General features: G+C 43.0%; 1 protein-coding gene across 1 annotated transcript in view; it reads right to left on the minus strand.

Moving 5' to 3' along the window:
- The window catches only part of LOC106584541 (calcium-dependent secretion activator 2), a 94121-nt gene that overhangs the window by 33934 nt on the left and 35478 nt on the right, over positions 1–24709 (minus strand). The window contains exons 13-17 of the mRNA XM_014169953.2: positions 17697–17711; positions 15787–15861; positions 14592–14675; positions 14430–14462; positions 7774–7881 (exon numbers count right to left, since the gene is read on the minus strand). Coding sequence (XP_014025428.2) covers positions 7774–7881; positions 14430–14462; positions 14592–14675; positions 15787–15861; positions 17697–17711 — 315 coding nt within the window. The remainder of the gene's footprint in view (positions 1–7773; positions 7882–14429; positions 14463–14591; positions 14676–15786; positions 15862–17696; positions 17712–24709) is intronic.

Raw genomic sequence — 24709 nt, forward strand, 5'->3', positions numbered from 1 at the left:
TACGCAGACGACACCATTCTGTATACTTCTGGCCCCTCTTTGGACACTGTGTTAACTAACCTCCAGACGAGCTTCAATGCCATACAACTCTCCTTCCGTGGCCTCCAACTGCTCTTAAACGCAGGTAAAACTAAATGCATGCTATTCAATCGATCACTGCCCGCACCTGCACCTGCCCGTCCAGCATCACTACTCTGGACGGTTCTGACTTAGAATACGTGGACAACTACAAATACCTGGGTGTCTGGTTAGACTGTAAACTCTCCTTCCAGACTCACATTAAGCATCTCCAATCCAAAATTAAATCTAGAATCGGCTTCCTATATCGCAACAAAGCATCCTTCACTCATGCTGCCAAACACACCCTCGTAAAACTGACCATCCTACCGATCCTCGACTTCGGTGATGTCATCTATAAAATAGCCTCCAACACTCTACTCAACAAACTGGATGCAGTCTATCACAGTGCCATCAGTTTTGTCACCAAAGCCCCATACACTACCCACCATTGCGACCTGTACGCTCTCGTTGGTTGGCCCTTGCTTCATACTCGTCGCCAAACCCACTGGCTACAGGTTATCTACAAGTCTCTGTTAGGTAAAGCCCCGCCTTATCTCAGCTCACTGGTCACCATAATGGCACCCACTCGTAGCATGCGCTCCAGCAGGTATATCTCATTGGTCACCCCCAAAGCCAATTCCTCCTTTGGCCGCCTTTCCTTCCAGTTCTCTGCTGCCAATGACTGGAACGAACTGCAAAAATCTCTGAAGCTGGAGACTCATATCTCCCTCACCATCTTTAAGCACCAGCTGTCAGAGCAGCTCACAGATCACTGCATCTGTACATAGCCCATCTGTAAACAGCCCATCTATCTACCTACCTCATCACCATACTGTATGTATTTATTTATCTAGCTCCTTTGCACCCCAGTATCTCTACTTGCACATTCATCTTCTGCACATCTACCATTCCAGTGTTTAATTGCTATATTGTAATTACTTCGCCACCATGGCCTATTTATTGCCTTAACTTACCTCATTTGCACTCACTGTATATCGACTTTTTGTTTTCTTTTGTTCTACTGTATTATTGACTGTATGTTTTGTTTATTCCATGGGTAACTCTGTGTTGCTGTATGTGTCGAATTGCTACGCTTTATCTTGGCCAGGTCGCAGTTGCAAATGAGAACTTGTTCTCAACTAGCCTACCTGGTTAAATAAAGGTGAAATAAAATTTTTTAAAAAAAATTAAAGCTACCAAGCTTGATACAACTTCAATTATCACTGATGTGTCAAGTGAGAGGTGTCAAAGCCCTTAAGCCCAACAATGGCAGGAGAGCCCCAACCAAATGGAGAGGCCTTAGAAGCACCCTCCCGCTGTTCAGAGGTAATTCAAATACAGTATGTAAAGAATAATAAGACACAAAAAGAGTACAAAATGAAGCTCCTTATGGAAAATCAAGACACACTTTTTGCTGATTATTATAAAAATGGGAACATCAGCAACCTCTTCTTCCACACAAACCATCCCCTGGCATGGCACAGTGCTATATTAACCCACTACCCCTCTGGTAAGGGGGGGTGTTACTGATGGGTGGACACTCAGAATACTAGACAACAAGGACTCTGAGTCAGCTAATATAAATCTCTAGAAGTCTGGAACAGTATTGATACAGGGCCACCGCAAACAGTTTCAGCTGCACTTTAACCTAATCAAAGAATTAGCCCAGCAGGAGAAGCTCTCCCTTGAGAAAGATAGCCCCACCCCGAGCAGGTCAGACCAGACCTCTTCGTTATATAACCCCACAGACCAGCAACCCCCAGACCTCTTCATTATATAACCCCACAGATGAGCAACCCCAAGCGGAAAGGCAACCTCCCAGCACAGAGTACTACTCCCTCATTGAAATGAAGGATACATTTACCCAGCTGGAGGTAAGGCAGGTGGAGCTGGAACAGCAGGTGATTACACTCCAGTCAGCACCGACCCAGACAACAGTCCAGCACAACAACACCCCCTTAACCAGACCCAGACAACAGTCCAGCACAACAACACCCCTTTAACTAGACCTGGAGAGCTGGAAGTGGAGAAAGACATATCTGCATTCTGGGCTGTAGTGAGACAACATCTACAGGAGAAAGAGCAGGAGAAGAACAAAGCACTAGAGGAGAGGATCAGACTGCTGGAGGAGAGGGTGAGGGGGATGGCGTGTGACAGAGAACAACCCACTAGAGAGGTGGCCACCCCAGCAGAACAGCCCACCTCAGCTCCCAACAAAAGTCTCGACACCACAGCAGTCCACCCCAGGCCCTGACCGTAGCGTCGACAACACAGCGGGACCGACAAATGAAGCTCCCCCCCCGTCAGCCACCCTGATAGCCCTTCTGACAACCCCCCCACACCCACTGAGGACATACACAAGACACAGATTGTACTCCTTATGGACTCAAACAGGAAATATATACAAGAAAAAAAAACGTTTTTCCCAAACACAGTGTTTAAACTCTGGTGTCCAAACACCCAGCGCACCCTAGACCTTCTGTCTGAGGACCAACTAGGGTCACCCAGCCACATAATAATACACACAGGCACAAACGACCTGAGAGCACAGCAGGAAAGGGTGGCCACAGCACTCGAGGGAGTGATTGAAAAAGTTATTCTACTTTCCCCAACGCACAAGTGGTGCTCCACCCTGCTACCACAAAAAGACTTCCACCCTGCTACCAAAAAATGGGTAAACGCAAGTATTTCCCGTGACTGTGCCTCAAAACCAAATGTTTTCCTGGCCCACCACTCCACCCTGGACTTGAACAGCCTCTATGACCAGGTCCACCTATACAAGGCAGCAGTGCCCACCTTCGCCGGACCCTAAAGGACATCGCTCTCAAACGCAGCCCCAACACTTCACACAGGAGCAACAGATCAATAGACACCCTGCCCAGAGAGACACTCCCAGACCTGCGGGACCCCGGGACCCCCCGGGGCCTACACATAGAGAACCCACGTCGAGAGGACCTACATCCAGACAACACCACCACCAGCCACATCCACACCCCCACCAATCGACAACCCCCCAAGTCAACCATGCCCACACCCCATTTAGGCCCCCTCAGATCAGACCTATGCCCCTCCTGCCCACTCCATGCCCCTCCACTCCCGCAAAGAGGGCCTCAACATGGAAGTCACACATGCGCCCAGGCTGTGAGCGGGCAAACAGGCCCAACCCCCACTCTTACACTAGCCCAAGCCAATGGAATGTACCAGATGCTCTACTTACACTTACTGGCCTGAGGCCAAACCACAGAACAAACAACATTGGACACTTTATGCAACACAAAGCCTTCACTATCTCATCCTGGAATATCTAAGGCCCAAGGTCATCTGCCTATGGCCTAAAGAGCAGGAACTGGAAATACAGACATTGTCATCCAACAAGAAACATGGAGGAGACGGACCCACTGGTTGCCCTCTGGTTACAGAGAGCTGCTAGTCCCATTCACCAAACTACCAGGTGTGAAACAGGGAAGGGACTCAAGGGCTATGCTAATTTGTTATAGAGCAGACCTAACTCACTCTATTAAATTAATCAAAACAGGAACATGTTACATTTGGCTCGATATTCAAAAGGAAATGATCTTAAAAGAGAAAAATGTCCTCCTGTGTGCTAACTATATCCCCCCCACTAGAATCCCCATACTTTAATGAAGACAGCTTCTCCATTCTGGATGGGGAAATTAATAATTTACAGGCCCAGGGACGTGTACTAGTCTGTGGCGACCTAAATGCCAGAACCGGACAAGAACCTGACACCCTCAGCACACAGGAGGACAAACACCTTCCTGGAGGTGACAGCATTCCCTCCCCCATATGCCCCCCTAGGCACAACTATGACAACATAACCAACAAAAACAGGTCACAACTCCTGCAGCTCTGTCGCACGCTGGGTATGTACATAGTCAATGGTAGGCTTCGAGGGGACCCCTATGGTATGTACACCTATAGCTCATCCCTTGGGAGTAGTACTGTAGACTACTATATCACTGACCTCAACCCAGAGTCTCTCAGAGCGTTCACAGTCAGCCCACTGACACCCCTATCAGATCACAGCAAAATCACAGTCTACTTGAACAGAGCTATGATCAATCATGAGGCATCAAAGCCAAAGGAACTGAATAATATTAAGAAATGCTATAAATGGAAGGAACGTAGTTTGGAAACATAGCAAAAAACTATTAGGCAACAACAAATTCAATCCCTTTTAGACAACTTCCTGGACAAAACGTTCCACTGTAATAGTGAAGGTGTAAACTTGGCAGTAGAAAATCTAAACAGTATATTTGACCTCTCTGCTTCCCTATCAAATCTAAAAATTTCAAACAGAAAACTGAAGAAAATGAACAATGATGACAAATATTTTGATGAAGAACGCAAAAACCTAAGAAAGAAATTGAGAAACCTGTCCAACCAAAAACATAGAGACCCAGAAAACCTGAATATGGCAAATCACTAAAACAATAAAGAAATACACTACGGAAAATGAAGGAACAGCACGTCAGAAATCAGCTCAATGTAATTGAAGCATCCATAGACTCTAACCACTTCTGGGAAAATTGGAAAACACTAAGAATTATCTATCCAAAATGGAGATGTATGGGTAAACCACTTCTCCAATCTTTTTGGCTCTATAACAAAGCACAAACAGCAAAAACATATACATGATCAATACAATTTGTAAGTCGCTCTGGATAAGAGCGTCTGCTAAATGACGTAAATGTAAATACAAATATTAGAATCAACTATTAAAGACTACCAGAACCCACCTGATTATCCAATTACCTTGAATGAACTACAGGACAAAATAAAAACCCTCCAACCCAAAAAGGCCTGTGGTGTTGATGGTATCCTCAATGAAATGATCAAATATACAGACAACAAATTCCAATTGGATATACGAAAACTCTTTAACATCATCCTTAGTTCTGGCATCTTCCCCAATATTTGGAACCAAGGACTGATCACCCCAATCCACAAAAGCGGAGACAAATTTGACCACAATAACTACTGTGGGATATGCATCAACAGTAACCTTGGGAAAATCCTCTGCATTATCATTAACAGCAGACTCGTACATTTTCTCAGTGAAAACAATGTACTGAGCAAATGCCAAATTAGCTTTTTACCAAGTTATCATATGACAGACCACATATTTACCCTGCACACCCTAATTGACAAACAAACAAACCAAAACAAAGGCAAAGTCTTCTCATGCTTTGTTGATTTCAAAAAAGCCTTAGACTCAATCTGGCATGAGGGTCTGCTATATAAATTGATGGAAAGTGGTGTTGGGTGAAAAACATACGACATTATAAAATCCATGTACACAAACAACAAGTGTGCGGTTAAAATTGGCATAAAAAAACATTTCTTCCCACAGGGCCGTGGGGTGAGACAGGAATGCAGCTTAAGCCCCACCCTCTTCAACATATTTATCAACGAATTGGCGAGGGCACTAGAACAGTCTGCAGCACCCGGCCTCACCCTACTAGAATCTAAAGTCAAATGTCTACTGTTTGCTGATGATCTGGTGCTTCTGTCACCAACCAAGGAGGGCCTACAGCAGCACCTAGGTCTTCTGCACAGATTCTGCCAGACCTGGGCTCTGACAGTAAATCTCAGCAAAGCCAAAATAATGGTGTTCCAAAAAAGGTCCAGTCGCCAGGCCCAGAAATACAAATTCCATGTAGACACCGTTGCCCTAGAGCACACCAAAAACTATACATACCTCGGCCTAAACATCGGCGCCACAGGTAACTTCCACAAAGCTGTGACTGATCTGAGAGACAAGGCAAGAAGGGCCTTCTATGCCATCAAAAGGAACATAAAATTTGACATACCAATTAGGATCTGGCTAAAAATACTTGAATCAGTTATAGAACCCAATGCCTTTTATGGTTGTGAGGTCTGGGGTCCGCTCACCAACCAATAATTCACAAAATGGGACAAACACCAAATTGAGACTCTGCATGCAGAATTCTGCAAAAATGTCCTCCTTGTACAACGTAAAACACCAAATGCTGCCTGCAAAAGCAGAATTAGGCCAATACCCGCTAATTATCAAAATCCAGAAAAGAGCTGCTAAATTCTACAACCACCTAAAAGGAAGCGATTCCCAAACCTTCCATAACACAGCCATCACCTACAGAGAGATGAACCTGGAGAAGAGTCCCCTAAACAAGCTGGTCTTGGGGCTCTGTTCAAACACAAACAGACCCCACAGAACCCCAGGACAGCAACACAATTAGACCCAACCAAATCATGAGAAAAATATATAATTACTTGACATATTGGAAAGAATTAACAACAAAAAATGAGCAAACTAGAATGCTATTTGGCCCTAAACAGAGAGTAAACAGCAGCAGAATACCTGATCACTGTGACTGACCCAAACGTAAGGAAAGCTTTGACTATGTACAGACTCAGTGAACACAGCCTTGCTATTGAGAAAGTCCGCCGTAGGCAGACTTGGCTCTCAAGAGAAGACAGGCTATGTGCACACTGACCACAAAATGAGGTGGAAACTGAGCTGCACTTCCTAACCTCCTGCCAAATGTATGACCATGTTAGAGACACATATTTCCCTCAGATTACACAGATCCACAAAGATTTCAAAAACAAACCACATTTTGATAAACTCCCATATCTACTGGGTGAAATACCACAGTGTGCCATCACAGCACCAAGATTTGTGACCTGTTGCCACAAGAAAAGGGCAACCAGTGAAGAACAAACACCATTGTAAATACATCCCATATTTATGTTTATTTATTTTCCCTTTTGTACTTTAACCATTTGCACATCGTTACAACACTGTAACAATATATATATATATATACACACATAATATGACATTTGAAATGTCTTTATTCTTTTGGAATAAGTATAATGTTTACTGTTCACTTTTATTGTTTATTTCATTTTTGTGTATTATCTACTTCCCTTGCTTTGGCAATGGTAACATATGTTTCCCATACCAATAAAGCACCTTGAATTGAGAGAGAGAGGGAGAAAGAGAGAGAGAGTCTGTGTTCACTTGCACATTTCGGTATTGATTGAATCTCTAACAAACTCTAGGGTCGCCTTATTGGGACGAGGCTGAGATCACTGTGACCTCTCACAGATACACTGTTTGACCTAACAATGATTCATCTCAGAATAGGAGAAATACAAAGATACAGTGGTTGGGTCTTTTTTCTTCTTCATGCTGTGATCTTCATGCAACACCTTCATATACAGACGTAGGATCTTATTTTGAGCCAGTTTGCTACAGCAGGAAAACAATCCTGCAGCAACAGGACATGCAAATTATTATGTGGATTATAATTAATGGCCATTTTTGTAGGGGTTGGTAAGATTTTTGGTAAGGGAAAATCAAGTCTGAAATTTCATTGAGGATCCTACAATCTTCAGAAGCCTTTTTAAAACTTCAAATACACTACAGGTTAAACATTTCCTACATTGCAGGAAAGTTCTCCTGCAACAGGGTGATCAAATTAAGATACTATATCTGTACTGTACTGGCATCACAACCCACAGAGATATTGTCCACTGGTTCCCATTCCAATTGTGTTCAATAAAATTAATCAGTTATAGATTGTATCATAGTGTTGTAAGAGTGACAGTTATCCACCTATTCAATGTGATTGGATGACAAAAGCTGCTGAAAAAAGTGAACACACACAAGGTGCAAGTGTGAGTCCACGCCAACACACTCACGTCAAACAGCTTCTCGATGTACATCTCCTCGTTGACGCGATCTCGCAGGATGTCCTGGTTCTGCCGCACAAACGTTATATAAGTATCAGCCAGGTCCATCCCTGGCTTCTGAGAGCAGAGAGAGAGAGGGAGGAGAAGGTGAGAGATGGAAAAACACAAGGATTAAACACGGGGAAGTATAATAGGTAAGTTCAGTTGAGAAAGACAGTATTAGTCCTTAACAATTCATCAGTGAAGGTCCATATTCATTAACTTAAGTTTTATTTTCGATGGAAAACATGGACACTGAATTTTAACTGTTGCATGCTAACAAATCCCCTTCTCTTCGAGACGTAAAAAAAATAAAAACACAAAACACACACCACAATTACTGTCAGAATAACAAGCGGTGGAGCTGTTACCAGCTAAACATTTAGTGAATGTCAAAGCAATCGTTTCGCCAGAGGAGAGAGGCCAGAGGCAGAAAAGAGGGTTAGACCTCTTCCATTCACACTCTGTGTCAGTGGGAGATTACACTGTAATGCTATTGTAATTGCTTTGACATCTTTCACACCCATTTCACAGGGCCTTAGATGGCCCCCAGGGTCTGATGTCCCGCTACGGTTCTGAACACGGCACGCCAACTCCCCTGTGGAAAACAAGGAAACAGAGCTATGTGCCGATTTTAAAAAATGGACGCGGAAAACCCCTTCTCCTGATGTTTTTCCATAGAGACGGAAGAGAGGACTGTGATTACAAACGGTCATTATAGCAACTGAAGAGGAAGGTGGGTAACTGACACACTGGGGTGATTGGCCTATGTGTGTGTGTGGCCTTCCTTACCTTAGGTTGAGGTAGTCAGAGCTGGGAGCATGTAAACAGGTGCATTGATGTAACGGAGGTGGTAACGCTGCCATAACGGAGGTGACTCTGACGTGATGGAAATGACCCTGACTCACTGTCGTGTAATTACTCTAAAAATAACGAATTTCAAACTTGGCGTAGTCGTCACCCACTGTCTAGGTCACAGTCAGGATGTGTGTGAACTTCATAAGAGGTAATTCTAATTAATTTCATGGCCCTACACTGATAAGCCATAGCCAATGTAAAATAATCACATATTATGAGACAGACAATCACCGGTTCAATTAAAAACCTAGATCAAACTCTGCACAAATACAACTCATTTCAAACCAGGGAAGCATCATGATATCCTGTATATTTCAAAGAAAGTTGTTGTTCACTCATTGCCACATAACTGAACTCATTGTGCTTGACTGAATGGCTCAGTGTTAGTTGCCTAGCAGCATAACAGCCATTCTAAAATGTGTTCAAAATAAACTCTGACTCTCATATTTCCCCTCAACATATTACCTCTATTATACAAATACTACCTAAATAAATACTACCGAAATAAACCTGGAATGATGGGTAGAGCTTCTTTATAGATCATGCAGTAAAAATATATATTTTTTATCCATGCTGTTCCTAAATGCATAAAATAACACATTAATACAAAGTGTAGAAATGTGTTTCTCAAAGACATTTAATTTACAATTATATAATACAACGTGACATGCAGTTCCCAATAATTCATATGGACGTTTGATGACCTGCACCTCAGTGTCATGGGGTTAAAGTACAGTAAGGGGGACCCTGCTACATGTTAGGGGGAGGGGGGTTAGGGTCGGGGGGGGGTTCAGCCTGATGATTGACAGGCCTGTCAGGAAACTGTAATCCAGTGGGTGGAGACTTTGAATCCACCACTTCCTGAGCTGCAGTGAGTGACAGTATGGATTGGACAGGTGTGTGTTTGTGTGTGTGTGTGGGGTAATGTATGTGTGTGGGGTGGTGTGGGGTGGTGTTTTTGGGTGTGTGTGGGGTGGTGTGTTTGTGTGTGTGGGGTGGTGTGTTTGTGTGTGTGTGTGTGGGGTGGTGTGATTGTGTGTGTGTGTGTGTGTGTGGGGTGGTGTGTGTGTGTGTGGGGTGGTGTGTGTGTGTGTGGGGTGGTGTGTGTGTGGGGTGGTGTGTGTGTGTGGGGTGGTGTGTGTGTGTGTGTGTGGGGTGGTGTGTTTGTGTGTGTGTGTGGGGTGGTGTGATTGTGTGTGTGTGTGGGGTGGTGTGATTGTGTGTGTGTGTGGGGGGTGGTGTGTGTGTGTGTGGGGTGGTGTGTGTGTGTGGGGGGTGTGTGTGTGTGGGGTGGTGTGTGTGTGTGGGGTGGTGTGTGTGTGTGGGGTGGTGTGTGTGTGTGGGGTGGTGTTTTTGGGTGTGTGTGGGGTGGTGTGTGTGTGTGTGTGTGTGTGGGGTGGTGTGTGTGTGTGGGGTGGTGTGTGTGGGGTGGTGTGTGTGTGGGGTGGTGTGTGTGTGTGTGTGTATGTCAGGATCATTGGCAATATATCACTGTCTCTCTTGTCACAAGGGCATTAATCCCCCCCACCTTCAAGGCAGAGCCCTCTCCATTACTATCTTTCCCCCATCCTCTTCCCCTCTCTCTCTTCTTCAGTGACAAGGTGACAAAGCAGTGTGACAGGGAGGCACGGAGAAAGAGATGGAGAATGAGATGGAGGCATGGAGAAAATATGCTATCAATACAAAGTGGAGAAATGTGTTTCTCATAAAGACATGAATTTAATATAAAATGATATAATACAAAGTGACATGAATGTATTCAATCGAAGGTTACATGCAGTTCCCAATAATTCATATGGACGTTTGATGACCTGCACCTCAGTGTCATGGGGTTAAAGTACAGTAAGGGGGACCCTGCTACAGGGATGTTAGGGTGGGGTGGGGGGGGGGTGAGCTGTGGGGTTAGGGTCAGGGGGTTGGGTCTGATGATTGACAGGCCTGTCAGGAAACTGTAATCCAGTGGGTGGAGACATTTAATCCACCACTTCCTGAGCTGCAGTGAGTGACAGTATGGATTGGACAGGTGTGGGGTGGTGTGTATGTGTGCGTGCGTGCGTGTAGGGTGGTGTGTTTGTGTGTGTGTGGGAGGGCAGGGGGTGTTTGTGTGTATGTATGTATGTCAGGATCATTGGCAATATATCACTGTCCGTGTTGTCACAAGGGCATCAATCCCGCCACCACACCACCCCCAAGGCAGAGCCCTCTCAGAGGCATGTAGAAAGAGATGGAGAAAGAGATGGAGGCATAGACAAAGATATACTGTAGAGAAAGAGATGGAGGCATAGAGAAAGATATACTGTAGAGAAAGAGATGGAGGCATAGAGAAATATATACTGTAGAGAAAGAGATGGAGGCATAGAGAAATATATACTGTAGAGAAAGAGATGGAGGCATAGAGAAAGATATACTGTGGAGAAAGAGATGGAGGCATAGAGAAAGATATACTGTAGAGAAATAAAAGGCATGGAGAAATAAACTCAGCAAAAAAAGAAACGTCCTCTCACTGTCAACTGCGTTTATTTTCAGCAAACTTAACATGTGTAAATATTTGTATGAACATAACAAGATTCAACAACTGAGACAAACTGAACAAGTTCCACAGACATGTGACTAACAGAAATTGAATAATTGGTCCCTGAACAAAGGGGGGAGAGTCAAAATCAAAAGTAACAGTCAGTATCTGGTGAGGCCACCAGCTGCATTAAGTATTGCAGTGCATCTCCTCCTCATGGGCTGCACCAGATTTGCCAGTCCCGCTCCAGAGTACAGGCCTCGGTGTAACGCTCATTCCTTCGACGATAAACGCGAATCCAACCATCACCCCTGGTGAGACAAAACCGTGACTCGTCAGTGAAGAGCACTTTTTGCCAGTCCTGTCTGGTCCAGCGACGGTGGGTTTGTGCCCATAGGCAATGTTGTTGCCAGTGATGTCTGGTGAGGACCTGCCTTACAACAGGCCTACAAGCCCTCAGTCCAGCCTCTCTCAGGCCATTGCGGACAGTCTGAGCACTGATGGAGGGATTGTGCATTCCTGGTGTAACTCGGGCAGTTGTTGTTGCCATCCTGTACCTGTCCCGCAGGTGTGATGTTCGGATGTACCGATCCTGTGCAGGTGTTACACGTGGTGTGCCACTGCGAGGACGATCAGCTGTCCGTCCTGTCTCCCTGTAGCGCTGTCTTAGGCATCTCACAGTACGGACATCGCAATTTATTGCCCTGGTGACATCTGCAGTCCTCATGCCTCCTTGCAGGATGCCTAAGGCACGTTCACACAGATGAGCAGGGTCCCTGGTCATCTTTCTTTGGTGTTTTTCAGAGTCAGTAGAAAGACCTCTTTAGTTTTCATAACTGTGACCTTAACTGCCTACCGTCTGTAGGCTTTTAGTGTCTTAATGACTGTTCCAGAGGTGCATGTTCCTTAATTGCTTATGGTTCATTGGACAAACATGGGAAACAGTGTTTAAACCCTTTACAATGAAGATCTGTGAAGTTATCTGGATTTTTACAAATTATCTTTGAAAGACAGGGTCCTGAAAAAGGGACATTTCTTTTTTTGCTGAGTTTAGATGGAGGCATGGAGAAGGAGACATGGAGGAGATGGAGAAAGAGATGGAGGCATGGAGAAAGAGACGGAGGCATGGACCAGGTTCCAACATTACTACACTCCAGATTGGGGCCATAGCAGAATACACACCGGCCACCCTCTGTCATGCTCTGCTCTCTTTCAAAGAATGAGCCTCAGTTCTGTACTTGACTTGTAGCCAAACATGCTAGACACACAACCACACACACAGGCTATTCCAGACTGTCAACAATCTAGTGTGAAATCAAATTATGTCAAAGGGAGGCAGATGGAAAAAGGTGTGTGTGGTGGTGGAGGAGTTGCCGGAGGTGGTGGTGGAGTTGGTGGTGGAATTGCCAGAGGTGGTGGTAGAGTTGACTCTACTGATAACTACTTTGAGGAAAAATGTACTTGCTTTGACTGTGATATGTGGTTGTCTTACCTAGCTATCTTAAGATGAATGCAATAACTGTAAGGCACTATGGATAAGAGCGTCTGCTAAATGACTAAAATGTACAAATGTGGTGGGGTGGTGGTGGTGGTGTAGTGGTGGTGGTGGTTTAGTGGTGGTGGTGTGGTGGTGTTGGTGTAGTAGTGGTGGTGGTGTGGGGCAGCAATGACTGGTTAACCTGAGGGGGATAAGCGCTGAAAGCTGTGGAGATAGAGAAAGGAAGAGCGAGAGAGAGAGCTGCTAATTATACACTGCTGCCAGTCTGGTTTCCTGCCCTGGATCTGTTTCCCCCAGGTGCAGCTAGTTGTGTGTGTGTGTGTGTGTGTGGGAGGGATCTTAACCTTTCGTGACAAGGACCCAAAAGAGTTTTCTGCTAAATGCCCCAGCGACACAACCCTCCTCCACTCTCCCATCTCTTTAGCTCACCTGTAAGAGGGGCTTAACAGCTTTCGGTTCCCTCCACACAAAAGCGCAAGGTGGTTACATTATAATTTCAGGTGAAGGGAGGAGGAGCAGGAGGAGGAGGAGAGCAGATTTGGCAGGCTCAGAGCTCTGGGAACCAGTGTCAATGGGACACGTGGGATTCGCTGAGTCAAGGACAGGCGGGAGGGGGAGGTTTGAAGAGAAGGACAAAGGCTTGGCTGGCTTTATCAACAGTCTCACTCATGGATGCTGAAAAGGGTGTCAGAGTGTGCTTGGTTACGATAGAGTGAAACCACCTCTTGCTTTGGGTTAAAAGTTGGATTTGTGAGTCGAAACAGGCCTCCCTAACCAGAAATGGAGCGCTGCCTACTGGTGAGTGGACTGAATCCTTACCACTAGACCACCAGGGCAAACCTTTTGATGGCTTAAGAACAAGAGTATGTCACAATGAAGTGGCTAAACTGACCAAGTAATGACACCCTGGCCCTGCTTTCACATTTAGTGAATCAGAGACTTAGCCTTGCAATCCCTGACCAATGGAGAGTCGGCGGAATGTGCCTGTCCAGAGTGCGAATTATACCGTGACATTTTTAATGAATGAATAATTCCAGCACCCAAACAGTGTACTGTGCACTCGAGCCATTGGATGAATGGAAAGAGACATCTGTTACAAAACACTAAAAAGTGTAATGACATTCTGTAATTGACATTGGGTATACACTATTACCTTTTTTTGTAGTAAGAAAAGCTGGGACACCTGAAAAGGGGTTGAGATACGAGACGGTCCCGGGATGACAAGTGCAGCCACACAGAAAAAATATTACCCACTCTAGCAGTACAAATGGTATTTTAAACAAATAGGAGAATTATTAAATTAGCATTATTTCAAGTCACCCCCCCAAAGTTTGACTTTGTTGCATTTAGGGGGTCTGAGATCCCCCTGGGCCCCCCGTAATGAGTCATTGCGTCTGTCTTTGGGTTATTAGAGGGCTTCCTCATCGCTGTATTTGTCATCTTTCTGTCAGCTGATTGAGCTCCTGCTTCCTGCCATGGTGCTGTCACTCAATAGTGTTGATGCGGCATGTAGTGACCGCCCATGACCGACACCTTGGCAAATCGCTCAAAAAACGTTTTCATTAGCCAACGGTGCCAATAATTAGCCCTGCACGTCATCACAACCTCAAATACTGTGACACAACGGTGCTTCAAGGCAAAATGTTAAAATATTTCACCAACATTTAACATCAGCGTCTGATGATAAACATCTAACAAATATGATCTTGCTCAATACCAGTAAGACATTGTTAGAAATGAAGGAGAAATAATACTCACAGGCACATCCACATACTTGGCAGCTGCTTTCACCTTTGAGGCAAAGGAAAGATACAAAAAAATGTCAACTGAGCAGATTCGGTTACAACAAATGACATATTGCTTTTCTTAGCACTGAATGCAAAGGGTCCGCATTCTCTGGAGTGGAACAAAAAAGCTTACCGTGAAAGATAGGATAGAAGAAAAGAATGTCCCTTCGTCATATCTGGAGAGTTTGGAGAGAACACCGTCTAAAACTCCAGCAAACTGCCAGGGGAAAGAAGAAAATCAAACATGTTAGTTGCCATTTGTAAAAAGAAGGTGGGGTATGAATGTACTGCCTGAATGACTTTCTTCTCTTCACATTTTTTATTGTATGCGTTCCGCCCTTCTTTTGGTTATAACATATTCTATCATATTTTGTATAGAATATGAGAACAATTAACTGGGTTATATCACACCTTAGTTCTACTTTACTAAGAAAGTGTTTCTTAATAAAATAGGCATTGGATATGAGGTGGAGAAGGGCTGAAATATACAGTATCTATGTGCAGGATTAGGGTTTCAAAGGGAGGGTATATTACTGGAAACTTTTTAAGTTTACCAGTAAACTACAAGGTATCTATTTTGGTATCTTTCAAGGATTTTATGAAATCTATCACAATACATCTAGTGGCCCTTTTACATACTTCAGAGAATCACAGATGTCTGTAATAATCTCTTGCCCTCGGTGTGGCCCTGTCACATGTAAAATATGAAATGATTAAATAAGAAGATTTAAAAAGATTTAAAAATATTTTAGAAATTGTATGACAAAGCTGTAAAACATTAACCTAAATATAAACCATCAATTTAGTGAATTCCATTGGTGTTTAATATGAGGGTTTCAGCATGAAATATACTTTTATATATATATATATATATATATATATATATATATATATATATATAATTTTTTTGTACAAACCTTTATTTATATTACTATGTCAATATGTATTTGTTGTTAATGTTGTGACGTCAAACTGGTGGCAGTTGTGAAAAAAGTACATTTTTGAAGAATGAATGGAAAATAATGCCATCGTTGATTAGATGCTTTTTTTTCATTAATTAGGCTATTTTCTATTGAACCATATGGTTTATCTACTAGAAACTCATGGACAATATGGACACATATATGATAAATGAATACTATATAAAACAAACATATAATAATGTTATTCAAGTATAAATTACCAACAGTTATGATAGATTGCCATAGATTTTCAGTTAATAATCCAAAATGACAGAAGATTCCAGTAACTTCGGTAAATTACTGGTAGCTTTGCAACACTATGCAGGATGTAGTCATTGGGTCTGTGGAGGATGTGCAGTAACATACCTTTGTGACCATGGAGGAAATCATGTCTTTAAACGCATCATCGATCAGGACATCGATTTTCGAATGGTACTGTTGCTGAGGAGGGGGTAGGGAGACAAACAAACAGTTTTAAGATCTATGATGAGGGAGATAAGGTAAAAATGATTCCTTCATTTTGGCATGCACGCACACACGCACACACTCTCTCTCTATCCTGACTCCCTACCCAAAACATTCAGCAGAGAAAATCTTCCCATGTAGCACCGGTGAGTTAAGCAGCTAATAGGGCCATTATGTGGCTGAATGGCATTCCCGCTCTCATTGGATGGCAAAGGAATTCGAAGGATACTTTTTGTGCTTCCCCACAATTAGAGCAGCCTTGTGTTCCTCTAAAGCACCGGTCCAGCTGCGGAGACCAAAGGCTCACACTAGATTCAATTAATCCGCCATTTCATGTCTCATAACCCCTATATTCATGAGTATTTTTTACCCTCCCAAAAAAATCAGCCAAAAAGAGGGAGGGATAGAAAGGAGTGAGAGAGAGAAGAGAGTGAGATGGGGGACAGAAGAGGGAGGGAGAGCCTCCATTTGCGGTGTTGAATGGCTGCCTTCGACGCTCGCACGGCAGCCAGGGAGTTCATCTCTTGGCGACAATGCCCTTTCACGACGCGTCTAAAGAACACCCAAATTAAAAATTTCAATCAACAAAGCCTGCAGATCGGTGACAAATTGAGGGTGCATGGAGGTCACCATCGGCAGCCCTCATTTTCTTTTCACCTTTTTCTTCATCCCACGAAATGGCAGCTTCTTTCATAAACAGAATTTCAAGCGAATCTTAAGGACTTTTTTTTTTTTACCTCAAATAACACTCCTGTGTATGCTTTTTATTTTACAGAGGAGGCCGAATTGTGACGTCCTTCTTCACATTAGAGAATATTAAATTGTGAGGTATTTTGAAATGTGTGCACCACACCCAAAATAACAATTAATTTTTTTAACTTTTATCTGGTAGCAAACTGCTAAGAGCCCGAGTTGTTTTATTCTAAGGTGCAACTGGCATTTCCAAATGTAAGCTTCCCATTCCAATGACAATAACAACAACATAGTTAATTGATTATTTCTTTAGACATGATGATCCTGGTGATATATTGGTATACAGCAAGACAGTCCCAATTTGCAGAGATGCTTTTGATGAAGATATTCGATTAAGCATTCGCTGGGGAATGATTTCGGGGTAGAGCTATCTATGAAGTGGAAAATCACAAAGGGACACATTCCTCCGTTCTATTGAAGTCTCCTACCTCAGCCAGCTTGTACTTTGAGAAAAAAATCATTTCTGATCTCCTAAAAGTTTAGACGACTTCTCCATTCAGCAGTTTGAATAGGAAGTATGATGAGCTGGCAATGGCAGACGCCATTCAGGGCGCAAACATGTGAAATGCCAGGATCTCTTTTGTGTCGATCAGAAGCGAGCACTCTGGCATAGACTGCTATGCACAAAGACATTCTCTGGTGAATGTGCAACATAGTGTTTGGATTTAGTTCAAATTGAGGTCCCTTTGAGACAAGGACCAGAGGAAGTTAAATTTGTTTGCATATATGAATGTGCTCTTAAAAATCACTGTTCCACCATTGTTCAATTCCATTAAAAAAACTCTAATATAATAAAAAGATCTGTAGTGGCAGGTAGCCTAGTGGTGAAGAGCGTTGAGCCAGTCGAATCCCCAAGACGACTAGGTGATTAAATCTGCCGATGTGCCCTTGAACAAGGCACTTACCCATAATCGCTCCTGTAAGTCGCTCTGGATAAGAGCTTCTGCTAATTGACTAAAATGTAAATGTTTTCAGTAGGTGTAAGCGTGACAAGGAGGGGACTAACAAAGAAAGCTGAAGGTGGTTTAATATTCTACAAAGGGATGAAGAACACTTACCCATTGTTTGTCAATCTTGGATTCAAACAATGACGTGCAGGATGTATGAAAATGAAACCAAGAAAAGAGTGAAAAAAAAAAAGAAGCAAAATCATCACCTTAAATTCAATAGCATTAGATGATTACAGTAAACAGTTTGCACACAATAATTTCATTTAAATATTTGATTATGCACTATGTGTGTATGATACAAAAAAAACAATTTAACACCCCCAGGAAATTGTTAATATCTCTGCATATACAGTACCAGTCAAAAGTTTGGACACACCTACTCATTCAAGGGTTTGTATTTATTTTTACAATTTTCTACATTGCAGAATAACAGTGAAGACATCAAAACTATGAAATAACACATATGGAATCATGTAGTAACTAAACATTTTCAAATAAGCAAAGAAAAACAACAGTCCATCATTACTTTAAGACATGAAGGACAGTCAAAGCGGGAAATTTCAAGAACTTTGAAAGTTTCTTCAAGTGCAGTCTCAAAAACCATCAAGCGCTACGATGTAACTGGCTCTCATGAGGACCACCACAGGAAAGGAAGACCCAGAGTTACCTCTGCTGCAGAGGATAAGTTATTTAGAGTTAACTCAACCTCAGATTGCAGCCCAAATAAACGCTTCAGAGTTCAAGTAACAGACATCTCAACATCATCTGTTCAGAGGAGACTGCGTGAATCAGGCCTTCATGGTCCAATTGCTGCAAATAAACAACTACTAAAGGACATCAATAAGAAGAAGAGACTTGCTTGGGCCAAGAAGCACGAGCAATGGACATTAGACTGGTAGAAACCGGTCCTTTGGTCTGATGAGTCCAAATGTGAGATTTTTGGTTCCAACCCGGCGTGTCTTTGTGAGACGCAGAGTAGGTGAACGGATGATCTCTGCATGTGTGGCTTCCACCGTGAAGCATGGAGGAGGTGGTGTGATGGTGTGGGGGGGCTTTGCTGGTGACACCGTCTGTGATTAATTTAGAATTCAAGGCACACTTAACCAGCATGGCTACCACAGCATTCTACAGCGATACACCATCCCATCTGATTTGGGATGAGTTGGAACGCAGAGTGATGGAAAAGCAGCCAAAAAAGCTCAGCATATGTGGGAACTCCAACAAGACTGTTGGAAAAGCATTCCAGGTGAAGCTGGTTGAGAGAATGCCAAGAGTGTGCAAAGCTGTCAGCTCTGCAAAGGGTGGCTACTTTGAAGAATATAAAATATATTTTGATTTGTTTAACACTTTTTCGGTTACTACATGATTCGATATGTGTTATTTCATAGTTTTTATGTCTTCACTATTATTCTACAATGTAGAAAATAGTAAAAATAAAGAAAAACCCTTGAATGAGTAGGTGTGTCCAAACTTTTGACTGGTACTGTACATAATGGGCTGGTTTGCCGAACCTGGATTAGACTTAACCTACTACCGAACTGAAAATAATGCTAAATGGAGAATCGCCATTGAAAGTTATTTTTAGCCGAATACTTCATCCGAGTCAGGTATAACTACATTGTATGAGATTTATATACATGTCAATTTGAACTATTAACATACATTTCTGTAGAAAGTGGAAAAAGGTTTGATAAGTATGCAATGTGCACTGAAGATGTCCATTAACACAGTGGTTCCCAACATTTTCTTGAACCGTGGCACACATTGATTGGATAAAAAAAATTCTGAGGCACACATTCTTTTACTAATAGTTGATTTAGTGGCAATGACCTCCATCTCATCTGAACCAAACTGGAAATCATCAATTTTTTTGTGACAAAGATGTGTTTTAGATTAAATAGTGTTTATTAAAAATAAATGTAGCTCCGGTAAAATCAATGACTGGATATGAATGGACAAAGCCATCGATCCCTTGACACCATTCGTTCCAATGTGAAGACTCAATAGAGCATGCACAATTTGAACTATTCCAGGAAGTGATGTTGCAGGCAAGCTCAATGTTGCCCCCTCTCATTGACTAACTCAAGTTGAAGGCTGCCATTAGCAACTCAATTATCCTTATAAGTTCTTCTGTGTGCGATTTAAAAATGATCGGTTCAAGAACGTACATCTGGAGTATTAGAAGCAATTATTGGTGCCACAATTGTCTTCCAAAAATGTTTTTATTTCCACAAAGATTCACCACGAAGAGTGCCATTTTTACATTCACTATATTGGGGATCCTGTTTTCCGCTAACAACGCCTGCAATAACGCTGTCGGCCTTGAACCTCCGTGGCTTCAATAAGAGGGGGCAGTCATTCTCCAATGGGTACAGGTTTTAATTTTTAAGCGTAAAGGTCTAGAAATGAGTGGTTTTCTGCATTGTAAAGGTGCAACCACAGACATAAAGCCATGCTCCGTTTGTTTCTATAGTGGAGGCTGTTGTACTGCAAAGCCCAATCAGACTTGCCTGTGCTAATGGTTCTCAGATGCAAAGTAAAATTGTGACTCGTTTCAGGAAACTAGGCGGGGTCACTACTTCACAGGAGAGCCATTTGAATGTAACCTTTTTTTAATCAAAATTAGTTTTTTGGCAGAAATGCATTCTGAAATGTGAACTTTCATGTGCCTTAATAACAGACTTGAGTGCCATCGGTAAATACGAATAAAATGGTTAAATTATGAGCCTAGTTGGTTTAGCCACAGAAAAAGCCAGCAACCTTACCGCTAACCATGATTGGTTGATATAATGAGTGGGCTGGACATGCCAAGAGATGAGTTCAGATTGGTCTGCCATATACCATGCTTCGGTCCATTTGAGCTGGTCAGTATGTGTAGGTAATCCTGTCTATCGCAGCTTTAAAAAAAAATGTATAGCATAGTAGAACTGCGTAAGTGTTGCTCTCCACTTTCTGGAGGACCGGGAATTGAAATCAATGGCATTAAAGTATGATAGCTAAGGAGATGGAGAAAACACTACCAACTAAGGGCAACCATGGCATCCATGATATATATGGGTAATATAGTCTAGCTAGCTACATTTTCAGATGTTACGCGTTTCTAATTTTGACAGAAAGTCGTTTTCATTTCAAGTTAAAGTGTACTGTTAGCTAGCTAACGTTAGCTGGCAGGCTCGCTGTTATTATTCGTATCTCAGAACCATTTGCTTTGCTAGTTATAGCCTAATTTTAGCTAGCTAACATTGAACTTGGATGGTTAGCTACCTGCAGATTCATGCAGGGTAGTAACGACATGAGTTGGTTCATTGTTTACCTAGCTAGCTAGCTAGCTACATGTCTTAACAAAAGACTCCACTATGCAAGTAACCATTTCAATATAATGTCACTGTGACGACTGTTGATAGACGTAGCTGGTAAATTCGCTCTGGCTATCTACTCCAACTTCAGAGCACTCTCATCTTAGTGTGCCAGAGCGCAGAATAACTGACAAATTTATGAACGCTTAACACCTGTTGCAAAATGACCTCCAGCAGGCCACAAATGTGCATGTGTCTGCTCAAACGGTCAGAAACAGACTCCATGAGGGTGGTATGAGGGCCCGACGTCCACAGGTGGGGGTTGTGCTTACAGCCCAACACTGTGCTGGACGTTTGGCATTTGCCAGAGAACACCAAGATTGGCAAATTCGCCACTGGCAAATTCGCCACTGTGCTCTTCACAGATGAAAGCAGGTTCACACTGAGCACATGTGACAGACGTGACAGTCTGGAGACGCCGTGGAGAACGTTCTGCTGCCTGCAACATCCTCCAGCATGACCGGTTTGGCGGTGGGTCAGTCATGGTGTGGGGTGGCATTTCTTTGGGGGGCCGCACAGCCCTCCATGTGCACGCCAGAGGTAGCCTGACTGCCATTAGGTACCGAGATGAGATCCTCAGACCCCTTGTGAGACCATATGCTGGTGCGGTTGGCCCTGGGTTCCTCCTAATGCAAGACAATGCTAGACCTCATGTGGCTGGAGTGTGTCAGCAGTTCCTGCAAGAGGAAGGCATTGATGCTATGGACTGGCCCGCCCGTTCCCCAGACCTGAATCCAATTGAGCACATCTGGGACATCATGTCTCGCTCCATCCACCAACGCCACATTGCACCACAGACTGTCCAGGACTTGGCGGATGCTTTAGTCCAGGTCTGGAAGGAGATCCCTCAGGAGACCATCCGCCACCTCATCAGGAGCATGCCCAGGCATTGTAGGGAGGTCATACAGGCACGTGGAGGCCACACACACTACTGCGCCTCATTTTATGGACATTACATCAAAGTTGGATCAGCCTGTAGTGTGGTTTTCCACTTTAATTTTGAGTGTGACTCCAAATCCAGACCTCCATGTGTTGATAAATTGGATTTCCATTGATTATTTTTGTGTGATTTTGTTGTCAGCACATTCAACTATGTAAAGATAAAAGTATTTAATAAGATTATTTCATTCATTCAGATCTAGGATGTGTTAGTTTAGTGTTCCCTTTATTTTTTTGAGCAGTGTATTATAATGCTTTCAATGTGCAAAAAATCTTCAAAAAATAGTAATCCATGAATCAAGAAGAATTGAACACACTTCTTGTTAATTATCCAAGGTGAATGGCTATATCCTATTTTGCATACCATAAGTAGATCAGAAATACATAATGTTTATTTGCTAAGCTACATACACTACATGGCCAAAAGTATGTTAACACCTGCTCGTCAAACATCGCATTCCAAAATCACGGGCATTAATATGGAGTTGGTCCCCCCTTTGCTGCGATAACAGCCTCCACTCTTCTGGGAAAGCTAGATGTTGGAACATTGCTGCGGGGACTTGCTTCCATTCAGCCACAAGAGCATTAATGCTACAGCGATTGTATGCTGTAGCGTTAAGATTTCCCTTCACTGGAACTAAGGGCCTAGACTGAACCATGAAAAACAGCCCAAAATGTTTTTTCCTCTTCCACCAAACTTTACAGTTGGCACTATGCATTGGGGCTGGTATCATTTTCCTGGCATCCGCCAAACCCAGATTAATCCGCTGGACTGTCAGATGGTGAAGTGTGATTTACCACTCCAGAGAACTCGTTTCCATTGTTCCAGAGTCCAATGGCGGCGAGCTTTACATCACTCCAACCAATGCTTGGCGTTGCACATGGTGATCTTGGGCTTGTGTGTGGCTGAACAGCCATGGAAACCCATTTAATTAATCTCCCGACGAACAGTTATTGTGCTGTCATTGCTTCCAGAGGCAGTTTGGAACCCGGTAGTGAGAGTTGCAACTGAGGACAGACAATTTTAGAACACTCAACTGTCCTGTTCTGTGAGCTTTTGTGGCCTACCACTTCGTGGCTGAACAGTTGTTGCTCCTAGAAGTTTCCACAATAACAGCACTTACAGTTGACCGGGGCAGCTCTAGCAGGGCAAAAATCTCACCAACTGACTTGTTGGAAAGGTGGCATCCTATGACGGTGCCATGTTGAAAGTCACTGAGCTCTTCAGTACGGACCATTCTACTTCCAATGTTTATCTATGGATATTGCATGGCTGTGTGCTCGATTTTATACACCTGTCAGCAAAGAGTGTGGCTAAAATAGCCTAATCCACAAATTTGAAAGTCTGTCCACATACTTTTGGCCATGTAGTGTATGTACACCTAAACTATAGCCTACTGTAGCCTATCAAAACTAATTTCCTGTTAGAAACATTTTTTTTGAATAATGAAATCCTCCTGCTGTAGGATTATTTTACTCCTGGAATGGAACTGGACATATTAAGATCCCACACCTGTAAATCAATGGTTCAGACACTGTATAGATAATGATCTTGGACAGTATTTAGCACAGGTGAAACAACACCTTGCCATATCATAATCATCTCTATAATTAATGCATTCCTTCAATTAGGGCAATAATGACCATGGAGTTGGAATCTAAATTGGAATCTGTAGTATACACTGAGTGTACAAACCTGAGTGCATCTGTTCGGCTATGAATCAACATCCTCAGGGACTTGAGAATGGAGCTGAAGGTTAAGGGGACAGTGAGCTTAGCGCTCAGTAGAGACACTGTGTAAATAGTCGCCGGGTAGCGGAGGGTTAGCCTTTAGCAGGGTGAAATGCTGTAATGGAGAGATCGAGAGCTCATTCAGCCGCATCGATTTAGAGCAGCTGCTGCACGTTACCACTGATCTGGACGTGATATAAATGCGCCCATTGCAATGAATGTTTTGGCTGCAAGGCAGTCAAGGTGATATGAAGATTACTGAATCTGTTACAGACCAAAGGAAACTTTAGTTCTTGAGCTCTTGAGGGAAACTCAGGCAAGGTAGGGAACAATACTTGGTACAATATTTGGTATATTGCACTTATAACCAATGTTCCCTCAATTTTTGGGGGCACAGAGCAAATTTGAGGTCTGCTGAGCGCAAACTTGAATGTTTTGAAAATTCTGTGCTTACTTCCAGTGCGTGTTTTCTGTGAACACTGAGGCTGTACCCGCTTTAAGTTACAGTTTTAACAGTGGCCAAGTAGGCTGCTGTGGCTATTTGATTATAATGTAGGCATACCAGAGTGACCTACCATAAAAAACAATGGAGAAAATGCATCCCATAACATTTTTACATGGAAATTGCTGTTCAGCTCACAGTAGCAGCCAATGTGTGGTGTTCAATGTAGGCCTACATTCAATTAGACTTTTGAAAAAAAACATGCAGGGCTTGACATTAACCTGTTTATCCAAAATGTTTTTGTGTTTGATGCAAGAACCCACTTTACAAAACAAAATGCATTATTATTCCCATACCATTATTACAGAATCAGACAAATTATGCTACCCTCTGCCTATTGGCTACTTAGCTTATTCAAGCCTGTCTCAAAATACCACACTGCCCCTTTAAAACGTCTTATGGACAGGCGTTCTGCTAGCGGAAGGCCTCGCCAATATCCAATTGTAGCGCCAAGCGAAATACGATAACCTGAAAAACGCTATAATTTCAATTTCTCAAACATATGACTATTTTACACCATTTGAAAGATAAGACTCTCCTTTATCTAACCACATTGTCCGATTTCAAAAAGGCTTTACAGCGAAAGCAAAACA

The sequence above is a fragment of the Salmo salar genome, chromosome ssa23 (genome assembly GCF_905237065.1).
Source record: "Salmo salar chromosome ssa23, Ssal_v3.1, whole genome shotgun sequence".
Classification (NCBI taxonomy): domain Eukaryota; kingdom Metazoa; phylum Chordata; class Actinopteri; order Salmoniformes; family Salmonidae; genus Salmo; species Salmo salar.